General features: G+C 45.9%; 1 protein-coding gene across 5 annotated transcripts in view; it reads left to right on the forward strand.

Annotated features, from left to right (window-relative positions):
- The window catches only part of LOC139236107 (putative pre-mRNA-splicing factor ATP-dependent RNA helicase DHX32), a 207,028-nt gene that overhangs the window by 155,912 nt on the left and 35,736 nt on the right, over positions 1 to 15,380 (forward strand). For all 5 annotated transcript variants that reach the window (XM_070866799.1, XM_070866802.1, XM_070866798.1 and 2 more), the window contains exons 7-8: positions 9,382 to 9,537; positions 12,108 to 12,299. In XM_070866799.1, the coding sequence (XP_070722900.1) occupies positions 9,382 to 9,537; positions 12,108 to 12,299 (348 nt within the window). The remainder of the gene's footprint in view (positions 1 to 9,381; positions 9,538 to 12,107; positions 12,300 to 15,380) is intronic.

The raw sequence follows: 15,380 nt of genomic DNA on the forward strand, positions 1-15,380 counted from the left end.
GGGGATTTGAGTACAGGGGCAGGGAGGTGTTGCTACAGTTGTACAGGGCATTGGTGAGGCCACACCTGGAGTATTGTGTACAGTTTTGGTCTCCTAGCCTGAGGAAGGACATTCTTGCTATTGAGGGAGTGCAGCGAAGGTTCACCAGACTGATTCCCGGGATGGCGGGACTGACCTATCAAGAAAGACTGGATCAACTGGGCTTATATTCACTGGAGTTCAGAAGAATGAGAGGGGACCTCATAGAAACATATAAAATTCTGACGGGGTTAGACAGGTTAGATGCAGGAAGAATGTTCCCAATGTTGGGGAAGTCCAGAACCAGAGGTCACAGTCTAAGGATAAGGGGTAAGCCATTTAGGACCGAGATGCGGAGGAACTTCTTCACCCAGAGAGTGGTGAACCTGTGGAATTCTCTACCACAGAAAGTTGTTGAGGCCAATTCACTAAATATATTCAAAAAGGAGTTAGATGAGGTCATTACTGCTAGGGGGATCAAGGGGTATGGTGAGAAAGCAGGAATGGGGTACTGAAGTTGAATGTTCAGCCATGAACTCATTGAATGGCGGTGCAGGCTAGAAGGGCCGAATGGCCTACTCCTGCACCTATTTTCTATGTTTCTATGTTTCTATGAAGCGCTTTGAGACATCCGGTGGTTGTGAAAGGCGCGAGAGAAAAGCAAGTCCTTCTTTCTATTGGTAAAATTCACGAACGAACACTGAATGCGTTGACGCAGATTCCTTGCTTTTGGGAAAGCTGTGACAAAACGAAGCATTTTTGTCTGATTATGTATGGAATTCTTGACGATCGCAGGACCCGCAGGGTTGCGACTGATGCACATGACCATCTGATCGACTGCAGGCAATGTTCCATTTCATCTTTTTGGGGGGGGGGGTGCGCGGCCCTTTTAAGGGGCTACGCAACCCCTTTAAATTACCGCACATGCACGGTTTTTCCCTATTTAAAAGCCGGTAAGCCGGCTGCGGGGAGACGCAGAGCGCTGTGCGGCCGCGACGCTTAACGTGAATGTGGACTGTAGGCCATTAGTATGTGGTTGTCGGTTGTTCCTGTGCAGCACAAGGTGATTTAATGCGCCAATTGCTATGAGGTGCAAAGCTTACTATTCTAGCTAACAATGGCCCTAAAAGCTGCTGAATAAGTGTTAATTTCCCACAATCTCTGGTTGTTCAAAGTGAAAATAGAGCACAGAGGGACGTAGTGCAAGCACCTTGAGCTTCGCCATTGGATAATAAATCCTTAAATGTGCTCCTATTCGACAGGCATTTTGATGCAGTCTATTTGGCAAGTGGTTGCACATTTACTCTATAGATGCTGTTGTCTTGGACTTTGGGAGAGCACATATCTGCCTGCAATTACCATGCTTCCAGTGGCTTACCTTATTCTGGTGGCACTGTAGGCCCACTAATTAGGCCGCAGTGAGAGTACTACGTACATAAGAACATAAGAAATAGGAGCAGGAGTAGGCCATTTGGCCATACGCTGGTCAGAAGCAGAGCCACTGACTCCGGTGACAATAGTCATAGAATCATAGAATTTTACAGCACAGAAGGAGGCCATTTTGGCCCATCATGACTCTGCCGGCCGAAAAAGAGCTATCCAGCCTATTCCCACTGTCCAGCTCTTGGTCCGTAGCCCTGTAGATTACAGCACTCAAGTGTACATCCAAGTACTTTTTTAAATGTGATGAGCGTTTTTCCCTTTCAGGCAGTGAATTCCAGACCCACACCGCCCTCTGGGTGAAAAAAGTTCTCCTGAACTCCCCTCCAGTCCTTCCACCAACTACTTTAAATCTATGCTCATTGGTTAGTGATCTTGCTGCTAAGGACGATAGGTCCTTCCCATCCACTCTATCTGGGCCCCTCATAATTTTATACACCTCAAGTAAGTCTCCCTTCAGCCTCCTCTGTTCCAAAGAAAACAATTCCCAGTCTATCCAATCCTTCCTCATAGCTAAAATTCTCCAGTCTTGGCCACATCCTTGTAAACCCCCGTTCTAGTGCAATTACATCTTTCCTGTAATGTGGTGACCAGAACTGGTTGTAATCTACCAAAATTCCCTGGATTTGGTTGTATCCTACCAAAATTCCCTGGATTCTGGGAAGGTCCAGCAGATTGGAAAACTGCAAATGTAACGCCCCTATTTATAAAAAAAAAAGGAGTTAGACAAAAAACATGAAACTATAGACCAGTTAGCCTAACATCTGTCGTTGGGGAAAATGTTGGAGTCCATTATTAAGGAAGCAGTAGCAGGACATTTGGAAAAGCATGATTCAATCAAGCAGAGTCAGGATAGCTTTATGAAAGGGAATCATGTTTGACAAATTTGCTGGAGTTCTTTGAGGATGTAACGAGCAGGGTGGATAAGGGGGACCCAGTGGATGTGGTGTATTTAGATTTCCAGAAGGCATTCGATAAGGTGCCACATAAAAGGTTACTGCACAAGATAAAAGTTGGGGTTGGGGGTAATATATTAGCATGGATAGAGGATTGGCTAACTAACAGAAAACAGAGAGTCGGGATAAATGGTTCATTCTCTGGTTGGCAACCAGTAACTAGTGGGGTACCACAGTGATCGGTGCTGGGTCCTCAACTATTTACAATTTATATCAATGACTTGGATGAAGGGACCGAGTGCAATGTAGCCAAGTTTGCTGATGACCCAAAGATGGGTGGGAAAGCAAATTGTGAGGAGGACACACAAAATCTGGAAAGGGATATAGACAGGCTAAGTGATTGGCCAAAAATTTTGCAGATGGAGTATAATGTGGGAAAATGTGAGGTTATCCATATTGGCAGAAATAATAGAAAAGCAAATTATAATTTAAATGGAGAAAAATTGCAAAGTGCTGCAGTACAGAGGGACCTGGGCGTCCTTGTGCATGAAACACAAAAATTAGTATGCAGGTACAGCAAGTAATCAGGAAGGCAAATGCAATGTTGGCCTTTATTGCAAGGGGAATAGAGTATAAAAGCAGAAAAGTCCTGCTGCAACTGTACAAGGTATTGGTGAGGCCACACCTGGAGTACGGTGTGCAGTTTTGGTCTTTGTATTTAAGGAAGGATTTACTTGCATTGGAGGCTGTTCAGAGAAGGTTCACTAGGTTGATTCCGGAGATGAGGGTGTTGACTTATGAGGATAGGGTGAGTAGGTTGGGCCTATACACATTGGAGTTCAGAAGAATGAGAGGTGATCGTATTGAAACTTATTAGATAATGCGGAGGCTTGACGAGGTGGATGCAGAGAGGATATTTCCACTAATTGGGGAAACTAAAACTAGGGGACATAGTCTTAGAATGAATCTATGGAATTCTCTGCTGCAGCGAGCTGTGGAGGCTGGGTCATTGAATATATTTAAGGTGGAGATAGACAGATTTTTGAGCGATAAGGGAGTGAAGGGTTATGGGAAGCGGGCAGAGAAGTGGAGCTAAGTCCATGATCAGATCGGCCATGATCTTATTAAATAGCGGAGCAGGCTCGAGGGGCCAAATGGCCTACTCCTCCTATTTCTGATGTCCTTATGTTTCTTAATGGTTTTTATGACCATCTGGTAGTTACGTGGTCACCATTACTTATGCTAGCTTTTTATTCCAGATTTATTTAATTAACTGAATTTAAATTCTCCATTGGCCATTTTGGGATTTGAACTCATGTCTCCAGATCATTAGTCCAGACCTTTGGGTTACTAGTCCATTAACATGGCCACAATGTTACCGTTCCCTTAGCATAAGCTGAACTGGATGGGTCTTTATCTCATGATTCCCATGCTATTATGTGCCATGAGTGCTGGGGGAGTTCCTTCACATTGGAGCAGGCGGGGATGTGGCATTGAGGCTAAGATCAGATGAGCCATGATCTTATTGAATGGCGGAGCAGGCTCGAGGGTGCAAATGGCCTATCCCTGCTCTTATTTCTCATGTTCTTAAGCTCCCAACCCCAAGGCCAGAGGCCAGCATATTAACAATGGAGGGTCACTCTTCACCACAGCATTGCCAGGCATTTGGCCTCTGATTAGCCAACGTCTGATACTTCTGTGGTGACATTTGCACATATGAAATGATTGTTAAAAAAGTTTGAAAGACTCTGGAGAAAAGTACTTCTGCTTCCACTTCTTGCTATTTTTCCACAAATAAAGCAGTTTTGATAATCGTGGTTTGCGTGTATTTTTTAATCATTAAAATATCCTGGGTTTTTTTAAAATTAGGTTAAAGAAACCGGTCTGCTTTGTGTTCCGACTCCAGTCATACTAATGTATCTGGAAAGAGAAGTGATCTCGGAACAATTAAATGGGTTATAACCTTGCGGGTTTTTTTTGCTCCTTAAGATATCTTTGACTCAAAGCTCTTTATTTAGAAACTGCTTTTGTTGGCGGCGTGCGTGTTCAATAACCACTTCAATTGACCTGTCGCTTATTGAGAGAGATGTGTCGGAGCTCACTACCGGGCGGTGGATCGTGAGAGAATAAATAGCAGGCCGGAAGGGGAAAGGGAAGAGAGTCAAAAGGGCATGCAGTAGTATAGTGGTTATGGCAGTGGACTAGCAACCCAGAGGTCGTGAGTTCAAATCACGATAAGTTGTGCAACTGAATTCAATAAGTTTGGTCATTTTTGGCCTGGCACCAGAAAAAATGTCTATGACGATAAAAACTGCCAGATTGTCATACACGCCAACCTGCTTCACTAATATCCTTCAGTGAATGGAACCTTCCATCAATGTTCGTTTTAGTATGACTGGAGTCGGAACACAAAGCAGACCTGTTTCTTTAACCTCATTTTTCTGAGGGCCGCACAGCCTCTTAAAGGGGCCATTCAAAAATTCTCACATTTGCAGTTTTTGCATTTAAAAGCCGGCTCACTGGCTCCGCGGGACCTCCAGAGCGCTGCGCGGCCACACAGCTTAAAGGGAAGGTTGCCTGCCCTGCATGTGACTGCAGTCCCACACTATATGGTTGACTCTTTACGCTCCCTGAAGTGGTCCAGCAATCCAGGCAGTCAGGCCAACTAGGGACGGGCAATAAATGCAGCCCATTTTGGGATCGGAATTGCCGCCAGACAAAAAAGTGACGCACTCACCGGCTTTGTAGTTTTTTTTCCTCCTCCCCAATCCATGGGACAGAGACTCGAGCGATTTTCAGATCTTTGTTTTTCTTTGCTCGTGGCGGTATTGCTGTTGGCTGCGGGGCGGAAGCGCCCTTGGATCGGAGCGGCTGTCACTCCGAGTCATCAGTTAAAGGGGAGGGCCGCTGCATGGGGTTTAGTTACGCCCACTGGGCCAGGGAGGGTTTCAGCCGGGCCAGCAGCCCGGTATCCAAGAGGGGGGGGGCTACCAGGCTGCCTGTTGGCGGCCCGACCAAATCGTGTCCACCATTGTCGGGCCGACCTCTGAGTCGGCCGATAAATAAAATTAAATGGAGGCGCTGGAATTGCGCCTTCCCTTTAAGGACGGACCCGCCGTTCAGCCACACACAGCTTCCCGCTGGGGAAAGCTGTCAGTGGCACTGACCAGTGGCGGTGTGGGGTTGGCGCGTGCACGACGGGCGGGGCGGAAACCCATTTTCGCCGCTCCCGGCCCGGGAGCAATTTAGGATGGGTTGACCCATCCGTCCGCCCCCGATCGGTAAGGTCTATCCGCTCCATTACTGCCTCCTAGAGGCGGTTATGGACCTTAAAGAGGGAGGCAATTTCGGCCCTTTTTTCTTTTCATAAAACACTTTCAAAAGAAGGGTCTGAAGGAGGTTTTTGGAAGTCGGGGAAGCGGCAAGGTGGAAATGCCGTTGGAATTTCAGAGCACAAGCCAAAGTGGTTACAGGTGTGACTTCCAATAAGTAACCACGTGTCAGAGGCATTGAGAGTTTGGTGTTTAAGAAACACCAGCACCTGGTGAGCCATGGAATGATTTGACGATGGTGGTCGCAGCAGGCGAGTTCCCGGTGCAAGCTCTGGGATCACTGGCCCACATATTCAAGCTAGGGATTTCCATTGGGAGTAGCACCCATGGGGAAAAAAATAATCCAGAGCCCCAGTTAAATAGAGCTAAATACAACTTTCTGTTTTCTAGTTTTAGTTTTAATAGGATGTGTCTATTTGTACAAATAAAATGGCTGCTGTGTCTCTGGCTCATTATCACATGACCTATTGCTGTTTGGTCCGCTGGAGGATAAGCCAAATACTGAAGTTTCTCTGGAATGTGTAACTGGAATCGCCCAGCCCAAGCTCTGACCGACTTTGCAAATTGCAGTTTGCTCCATTCTGACTTCCGAAGCCAGAGAGGAGGCTAGATCTCGAACAACCCAGCAAAAGCCACCAAGTTCCAGCCGAAGACCTTTATTCCAGCGCAAGTGCTGCCTTCGCCAGCCGAGGTCCCTTACCCAAGACCCCCCCCCCCAAAGCCATAGATGTGGCATTGTGTGGGTCAAGAATTGTTAATGGGTTTATTGGGTATGAAGTGATTAGTGACAGCGTCATGACTTCTGGATTTCATCTACTCCAACGATTATGCGCTGAACTTTCCGAGAAACTTGATTCGTCTTCCCCGAGTTCTCATCTCCCCCCTCCACGTGTCTCTTTTTCTCTCTCTCTCTTTTTTTTCTCTCTCTCTTCCTCTCTCCCTTCCTCTCTCCCCCCCCCCCCCCCCCATGTCTCTTTCTTTCTCTTGCCCTCTCTCTTTCTCTTTCTCTCTCTCTCTCGCCGCCCTCCGCGTGTGTCTCTCTCTCTCCCTTCCCCCCTCCGCTTCTATCTTTCCCCTCCGCGCCCGGTTGGTAGGGCTCGGCGGGAGGCTCAGCGGCTCGGTCCGACAACGTGGTAAATTGAGGAACAACGTGCCCCTCTTCCGGTTCCAGTTTAGTGCGGGAGGCGTTGGGAGCGGGGTCAGCAGGATGCAGGCGCAGAAGGAAGAGAAAGGCGTTGGTACAAATAGTCACTCCGTTTTAATAAGTGTGTGCGCAGATCAATGGCAGATAGAATTTAATTCAGACATGCATAGTACGGCCCAAAATGCTGGAAAAATAAGAAACACACATGCTCCATGAATGGTGTTGAAATAGCTAAAATGAAGTGGAAAGAGACTCAACTCTAAACTCCCGCAATATAAATTAAAAGGTACAATTTTGGGGTTATAGTTGCACAAATCATTGAAGGTGGCAGGGCAGGTTAAAAAAGCATACTGGACACTGGACTTCATAATTCGAGGCATAGAGAACAAAAACTAAGAACATAAGAACATAACATAAGAACATAAGAACATAAGAATTAGGAGCAGGAGTAGACCATTCGACTCCTCGAGCTTGCTCCGCCATTCAATAAGATCATGGCTGATCTTCTGCCTCAACTCCACTTTCCTGCACTATCCCCACATCCCTTGATACCCATAGTATCCAAAAATCTATCGATCTCTGTCTCTGTCTTGAATATACTCAATGACTGAGCCTCCATAGCCCTCTGGGGTAGAGAATTCCACTCTGAGTGAAGAAGTTTCTCCTCATCTCAGTCCTAAATGGCTGACCCCTTTATTCTGAGACTGTGACCCTTGGTTCTAGACTCCCCAGCCAGAGGAAACATACTCCCTACATCTACCCTGTCAAGCCCTGTAAGAATTTTGGATATATTACATTTGGTCCCCTCATCCAAATCATTGATATAGATTGTGAATAGCTGGCACCCAAGCACCAATCCTTGCGGTACCCCACAATTCTGGGAACCGCACTTTAGGAAGGATGTGAAGGTCTTGGAGTGGATGCAGAAAAGATTTCCAAGAATAGTTCCAGGGATGAGGGACTTCAGTTTCGTGGATAGACTGGAGAAGCTGGGGTTGTTCTCCTTAGGGCAGAGAAGTTTGAGAGGAGATTTGATAGTAGTGTTCAAAATCATGAGGGATCCAGAAAGTATGTAGAGAGAAACTGTTCCCATTGGCGGAAGGGTCTAGAACCAGAAGACACAGATTTAGGGTGGTTGGCAGAAGATCCAAAGGCAAAATGAGGGGAAACTTTTTTACGCAGTGGTTTGCATCTGGAATGCACTGCCTGAGAGGGGTGATGGAGGCAGATTCAATTGGGACTTTCAAAAGGGAATTGGGTAAGTATCTGAAGGAAAAAAAATTTGCAGGGCTACAGGGAAAGGGCAGGGGAGTGGGAGTAACTGAAGTATTCTTGCAGAGAGCTGGTACTGACTCGACGGGCCGACTGGTTACAGCACGGTAGAAGGCCAAGCAACAAACCAGCAATTAACAAAGCCAATTGAACATTGAACTGCAGAGCTAAAAAGTTATTTCAGTCTACCAAGGCATTGGAGCTGGTATCGAGAAGAACCACGAGGCTGACCCTTGTGGTCAAGAGTCTAAATTAATGAGGAAACTCTGTAGCAATTTGGGCTTTTCAGCTTGGACGGTGGACATTGGGGAGATGATTTTAAGAGATACACAAGATGGACGTCTCGGGATAGGTGTGGAGGCGAAAACCCTGGATGCTTTTAAGAAGCAATATGATGCTGCAAGGGGAGGGCGGTGGGAGCTTGTGAACTACCCACAGTAGCACAATTGAAATAAAAACATTCTTTTTATTTCAGATTTCCAGCATCCGCGGTATCTTGCTTTTGTAATATTGCCCTTCACCGCCCCTGCCTCAGCTCATCTGCCGTTTACAAATCCCTCCATGGCCTCGCCCCTCCCTGTCTCTGTAATCTGTTTCAGCTTCACAACCCCACGAGATATCTGCGCTCCTCTAATTCTGCCCTCTGATTATAACCGCTCAACCTTTGGTGGCCTTGTCTTCAGCTGCCTAGGCCCCAAGCTCTGGAACTCCCTCCCTAAACCGCTCAGCCTCTCTACTTCTCTTTCCTCCTTTAAGACGCCCCTTAAAACCTACCTCCATGACCAATCTGCCGTAATTTCTTCTTGTGTGTCAAATTTATTTGTTTTGTCTTAAAATATTCCTGTGAAGCGCCTTGGGATATTTTACTACTTTAAAGACGCAATATAAACATAAGTTGTTGTAGCAGCAGCACAGTTGAAATTGGGAACACACCTTCTCCAGGTCGATTAGAGATGGGCAATAAATGCTGGCCTTGCCGGCGACGAATACAAAAAATGTCAGTAATCGAAGTCACAGACCCGAACCCCATCGCTCTATGTTGCACTGTGTTGCAGCAATTATGAGTGGCCTTGAAGCAAGATGTTGGTTGAGATTCTGGGGTTCAGCACAGAGGTAGCCTGCTGATTAGATGGTCTACCTTTCCACCCGCGAGATGCTGCTAATATTTTTGTGGTGCTGTGTACGGCACCTATTTTCTGGAAGTCAGGTCTGCTGCAGCAAGAGAAGGAAACCGGGCTTTTAGGAGAACTGTTTACCATTGCGTGCTTTCCTTTTCCAGGCAAGTGCTTCCGCTTGTACTCCGAGGCATTCCACAACGAGATGCTGGAGGTTCCACCACCCCGAGTGTCGGAAACAAACCTCAGTCACCTGGTGCTTCTGCTGAAGAGGCTGGATATTGCGGATATGGGGCAGTGTGACTTCCTTGATAGGCCAGGTAAGGGCAACACAGCGTTTTGTATGATGTGCATGTTGGTCTAGAATACAGTCATAGGTTAAACACATATCCAGCTGAATTGGAGATAATCATTGAAATGTAGTTAGTTTTGAGATGCATCTTATTACTCAATCCATCTCAACCATCTTCCTTTGTGTTCAGTATGACACCAGCCAGTGGAAAGTTTTCCCCCCCGATTCCCATTGACTTCAGTTTTACTAGAGCTCCTTGATGCCACACTCAGTCAAATGCTGCCATGATGTCAAAGGCAGTCACTCTCACCCCTCCTCTGGAATTCAGCTCTTTGTCCATGTTTGGACCAAGGCTGTAATGAGGTCTGGAGCCGAGTGGTTCTGCCAGAACCCAAACTGGGCATTGGTGAGTAAGTGCCGTTTGATATCACTTTGCTGATGATTGAGAGTAGACTGATGGGGGCAGGTAATTGGTCAGATTGGATTTGTCCTGCTTTTTGTGGACAGGACATACCTGGACAGTTTTCCACATTGTCGGGTAGATGCCAGTGTTGTAGCTGTACTGGAACAGTTTGGCTAGAGGCGCGGCTAGTTCTGGAGCACAAGTCTTCAGCACGACAGCCGGGATGTTGTCAGGGCCCACAGCCTTTGTTGTATCCAGCATGCTCAACCATTTCTTGTTATGTGGAGTGAATCGAATTGGCTGAAGACTAGCTTCTGTGATGGTGGGAATCTCAGGAGGAGGCCAATATGGATCATTCACTCGACCATTCTGGCTGAAGATAGTTATAAACGCTTGAGCCTTGTCTTTTGCACTCATGTTTTGGACTCTGCCATCATTGAGGATGGGGATATTCATCGAGCTTCCTCCTCCTCCCGTTAGTTGTTTAATGGTCCATCACCATTCACGACTGGATGTGGCAGGACTGCAGAGCTTTAATCTGATCCGTTTGTTGTGGGATCGGCTAGCTTTGTCTATAACATGCTGCTTCCGCTTTTTAGCATGCATGTAGTCCTGTGTTGCAGCTTCCCCAGGTTGGTGCCTCATGTTTAGGTACGCCTGGTGCTGCTCTTGGCATGTTTCATTGAACCAGGTTTTGTCCCCTGCCTTGATGGTAATGGTAGAGTGAGGGATATGCCGGGCCATGAGATTACAGATTGTGGTGGAATGCAATTCTGCTGCTGCTGATGGCCCACAGCGCCTCATGGATGCCCAGTTTTGAGCTTCGAGATCTGTTCTCGCCTCCATTGTATCCCGTTTTGGAGTAATGCTGAGGCCATGGAACGGGAACAATGAACGTAAGAAATAGGAGCAGGAGTAGGAGTAGGCCATTTGGCCCCCCGAGCCTGCTCTGCCATTCAATAAGATCATGGCTGATCTGATCTTGGCCTCAACTCTCCCTGCTCCCCATAACCCTTGAGAGAGTTTCATTTCCTTGAAAGAGGAAAGAAAGTAAGTCTTGCATTTCTATAGGGTCTTTCACGACCAACGGACGTCCCAAAACGCTGTACAGCCAATGAGGTATTTTTTGAAGTGTAGTCACTGTTGTAATGTGGGAAACGCGGCAGCCAGTTAGTGCACAGCAAGCTCCCACAAACAGCAATGTGATAATGACCAGATAATCTGTTTTAGTGATGTTGATTGAGGGATAAATATTGGCCAGGACACAGGAGATCACGTCTCTGCTATTCTTCTAAATAGTGGCCGTGGGATCTTTTACATTCACCTGAGACGGCAGACGGGGCCTCAGTTTAACACCTCATCCGAAAGACGACACCTCCAACGGTGCAGCACTCTCTCAGCACTGCATTGGAGTGTCACCCTAGATTTTTGTGCTCCAGTCTCGGGTGTGGGACTTGAAACCACAACCTTCCAAAATCTGAAAGGGATTTATAAGATGATCCCAGGGAGGAGACTAGAGAAACTGGGGCATTTTCACTGGAACAGAGAAGGTTAAGATTCATAATGCAGAATTATGAAGAGTTTTGGTTAAGATAAATGGGGAAAAATAAAATCCATTGGTCTGAGTGTTATTAACTAAAAGGACATCAATTTAAGATCGTCAGCAAAACAGATTAGAATATTTTGACACAAGGTTGTTAGAACATCAAATTGTTTGGTGGAAGCAGAATCTATAATAATAAATGGGACATTGTTAAATAATTGGAAACAAAATAAAAGGCAGGGGAATCTGACTAACTGGTTAGACCCATCAGGCATGATGGGCTGAATGGCCACCTTCTGTGCTGTAAATTTCTGATTCTATGAAAAACGCAAATCATTTGAAGACGATCTTAATGACCAGGCGCAGAAATGCAATTCTTGTTTGTCTTCCCTCAAGTGTTCCTTCTGTGCTATCAGTGAGGCCCAACGATAAAATGTGGGGCCCAACAAGTCACTATTTCAGATGGATGGCTGCACTGTACGTTGAGTTCTGGGAAAGGTTCGAGTTATGTGTTTGCCTCATACCTCGGGTAGAATTGTACTCTCAGCAGCTGCCAGCTTCAGTTTTGTGAGATGCGGTCACCTCCACTCGGCACCTGTAATAATACAAAAATGCACACGCGTCGGTAATTTCTGTCTTTTTCTTTCCTCAGCCCCAGAGGCACTGATGCAGGCACTCGAGGACCTGGATTATTTGGCTGCTCTCGATGATGACGGAAACCTGTCGGAAGTTGGAATTATTATGTCTGAATTCCCACTGGATCCGCAGCTTGCCAAAGCTCTTCTTGCATCCTGTGAATTTGATTGTGTGAACGAGATGTTAACAATTGCTGCGATGGTAATAGGTGAGAATAATTTGATTCTAAAATGTAACTATTAAGTTCTGCCTTTCTCCAATTTTGCCTCGCCCTCTTTTCGCCAGCAGAGCAATCCTGGTGACAATTGTAATCATTGAATCATAGAATGGTTACAGCACAGAAGGAGGCCATTCGGCCCGTCGAGCCTGTGCCTGTACATAATAAATCTGCACATAACTCAATGGGGGATGTTGTTTCCATAGTAGGTGGAGTGTATTTAATATTTTAAGGCATTTAAAGGTGTACTGTGATATGTATTTTTTTAGCGAGATCAACAGTGATCCCCACCAGTCTTCTACTCCTGGCATTCCCCCAATACAACTCCAGCCACCTCACATCACTAGTTCAGTTTTTCTATGAATGTTTAGACTCCTGTACTCTCAGAAGCTCATATTGTGGACAGATTTGTGTGTGTGTGTGTGTGTTAAATTGAAACTCTGGATTTTCAGCTTTGCTCATTTCGGGGCGGTAAAGTTTGCGCCTCAGTCAGCAAAATTCGGCAGCTGGGCCCGGAGTCTGGGTCGGAGTGCTAAGGGAGGCGATGCAAACTTCTCTCTGGGCGCTAGGCCGACTGAGCATGTGAAAATCCCGAGCTGACCAGCCGGTCTCGGAGCGCTGTACGAGAGGCCTGGGAGAAAAAAATACCCAAGTACTTAAGGAACAACCTGCTTGAATATTCCCTTTACTGAAGAAAGATGCATTACAAAGGGGCAGAAAAAATGGATGGAAGGAATAAAGAGAAGTCATCATGCACAAGTTGAGAGAGGTAACTGAAACTTTGGTCCGAAAGTTTGTTAAGGTGGTCAGAGAAGTGGCAGAAGGGTTGATGATTGGACCTTGGCAACTGGCTCTGCCACTGAAGATGGAAAGGAGAGGCTGATGAACAAAAGTACAGAGTTGCAAGGGTGAACTAACGAATGCAAGACTTCAGAAAGGTGGAGATCTCGATTTGGCTGAAGCCAAGGAATGATTTGAGGGCAAGGATTTCTAATTCAGTGCATCGGTGGATAAGGAGCCAATGTAGGTCAGCAGGGATGGACAGGACAGGATACGGGCAGTTGAGTGTTGATCGAGTTGGAGTTAAAGGATGATGCAAAGCCAGCAAGTAGGACGATGAATCAATTGAGTCCAGAGGTGACAAAAACATAGGTAGGGGTTTCAGCGGCAGTAAAGTGAAGCAGGGGTGGAGAAAGAAAGAAAGACTTGCATTTATGTAGACCTCAGGACATTCCAAAGCGCTCCACAGTCAATGAAGTATTTTTGAAGTCTAGTCACTCTTGTAAAGTAGGAAACGCGGCAGCCAATTTGCGCACAAAATTCAAAATTCGTCTCCCCGTCTAACTTGTACCAAGTCCCCCTCACCCATCACCCCTGTGCTCGCTGACCTACATTGGCTTCCGGTTAAGCAACGCCTCGATTTCAAAATTCTCATCCTTATTTTCAAATCCTTCCATGATCTCGCCCCTTCCTATCTCTGTAATTTCCTCCAGCCCCACAACCCTCCGAGATTAAAAAAAGGGGGGTGGGGGTTGCGGTACTGATTAAAGAAACTATTACAGCGTTGAGGAGGTATGTTAGAGGGATCATCAAATGAGGCCATGCAGGGTCGAATTGAAGAATAAAAAACGGGCGATCACACTGCTGGGCGTGTATTATAGACCCCCAAACAGTGGGAGGGAGATAGAGGAGAAAATATGTAGGCAAATTGCTGTGAAGTCCAAAAAACGTAGGGGATTTTAACTATCCAAATATTGATTGGGACAAATTTAGTGTGAAGGGTATAGAGAGTGCGGAATTCTTGAAATGCATTCAAGAGAACTTTTTTAGTCAGTATGTAGCAAGCCCAACACGAGAGGGAGCGGTCTTGGATTTAGTTTTGTGGAATGAAGCTGGGCAGGTTGAAGGGGTATTAGTGGGAGAGCACTTGGGTGCCAGTGACCATAATTAAGTCAGGTTCAAGTTGGTTATGGATAAGAACAAGAATAGGACTGGAATAAAAGTTCTGAATTGGGGAAAAGCTAATTTTACTAAGTTAAGGAGTGATTTGGCCACAGTGGACTGGAAACAGCTACTTGTGGGTAAATCAGTGTCGGACCAGTGGGAGGCATTTAAGGAGGCGATCCGGAAGGCTCAGGCCAAACATGTGTCCTTAAAGAAAAAGGTTGGGAAAAATAATTCGAGAGCCCCCTGGATGTCCAGGGACTTGCAGGGGAGGATTAGAGAAAAAAGGGACGCTTATGTCCTATACCAACGGCTAAATTCTTTAGAATCTTTAGAGGTATATAGAAAGTTAAGAGGTAAAATTAAAAAGGATATTAGGAATGCTCAGAGAGAGCACGAGAAATTCTTGCTAGTAAAATTAAGGAAAACCCTAAGATGTTCTATAAATATATTAAGAGTAAGAGGGTAACTAAAGAAAGGGTAGGGCCGATTAGAGACCATGAGGGTAATCTTTGTGTGGAGGCGGAAAATGTTGGTAGGGTTCTTAACGAATACTTTGGATCTGTTTTCACAAAGGAAAGGGGTAATGCAGATACTGCTATTGAGGAGGAGTGTGATATTCTGGATGAAATAAATATAGTGAGAGAGGAAGCATTAAGGGGTTTAGCAGCATTGAAAGTAGGTAAGTCCCCAGGCCTGGATGAAATGCATTCCAGGCTGTTGAGCGAAGTAAAAGAGGAAATAGCAGAGGCCTTGACCATCATTTTCCAGTCCTCTTTGGATCTGAGCGTGGTGCCGGATGATTGGAGGACTGCTAATGTTGTACCTTTGTTTAAGAAGGGAAAAAGGGATAGGCCTGTCAGCCTAACCTCAGTGGTGGGAAAATTATTGGAAAAAATCCTGAAAGACATTTGGAAAGACAAGGATTAATTAGGGACAGTCAGCACGATTTGTTAAGGGAAGATTGTGTTTGACTAACCGGATTGAATTTTTTGAGGAGGTAACCAAGAGGGTCGATGAGGATAGTGCATACGATGTAGTATATATGGACTTCAGCAAGGCTTTTGATAAGGTCCCGCATGGTAGACTGGTCATGAAGGTTAAAGCCCATGGGATATAGGGCAAAGT

Source organism: Pristiophorus japonicus, chromosome 2 (genome assembly GCF_044704955.1).
Source record: "Pristiophorus japonicus isolate sPriJap1 chromosome 2, sPriJap1.hap1, whole genome shotgun sequence".
Lineage (NCBI taxonomy): Eukaryota > Metazoa > Chordata > Chondrichthyes > Pristiophoridae > Pristiophorus > Pristiophorus japonicus.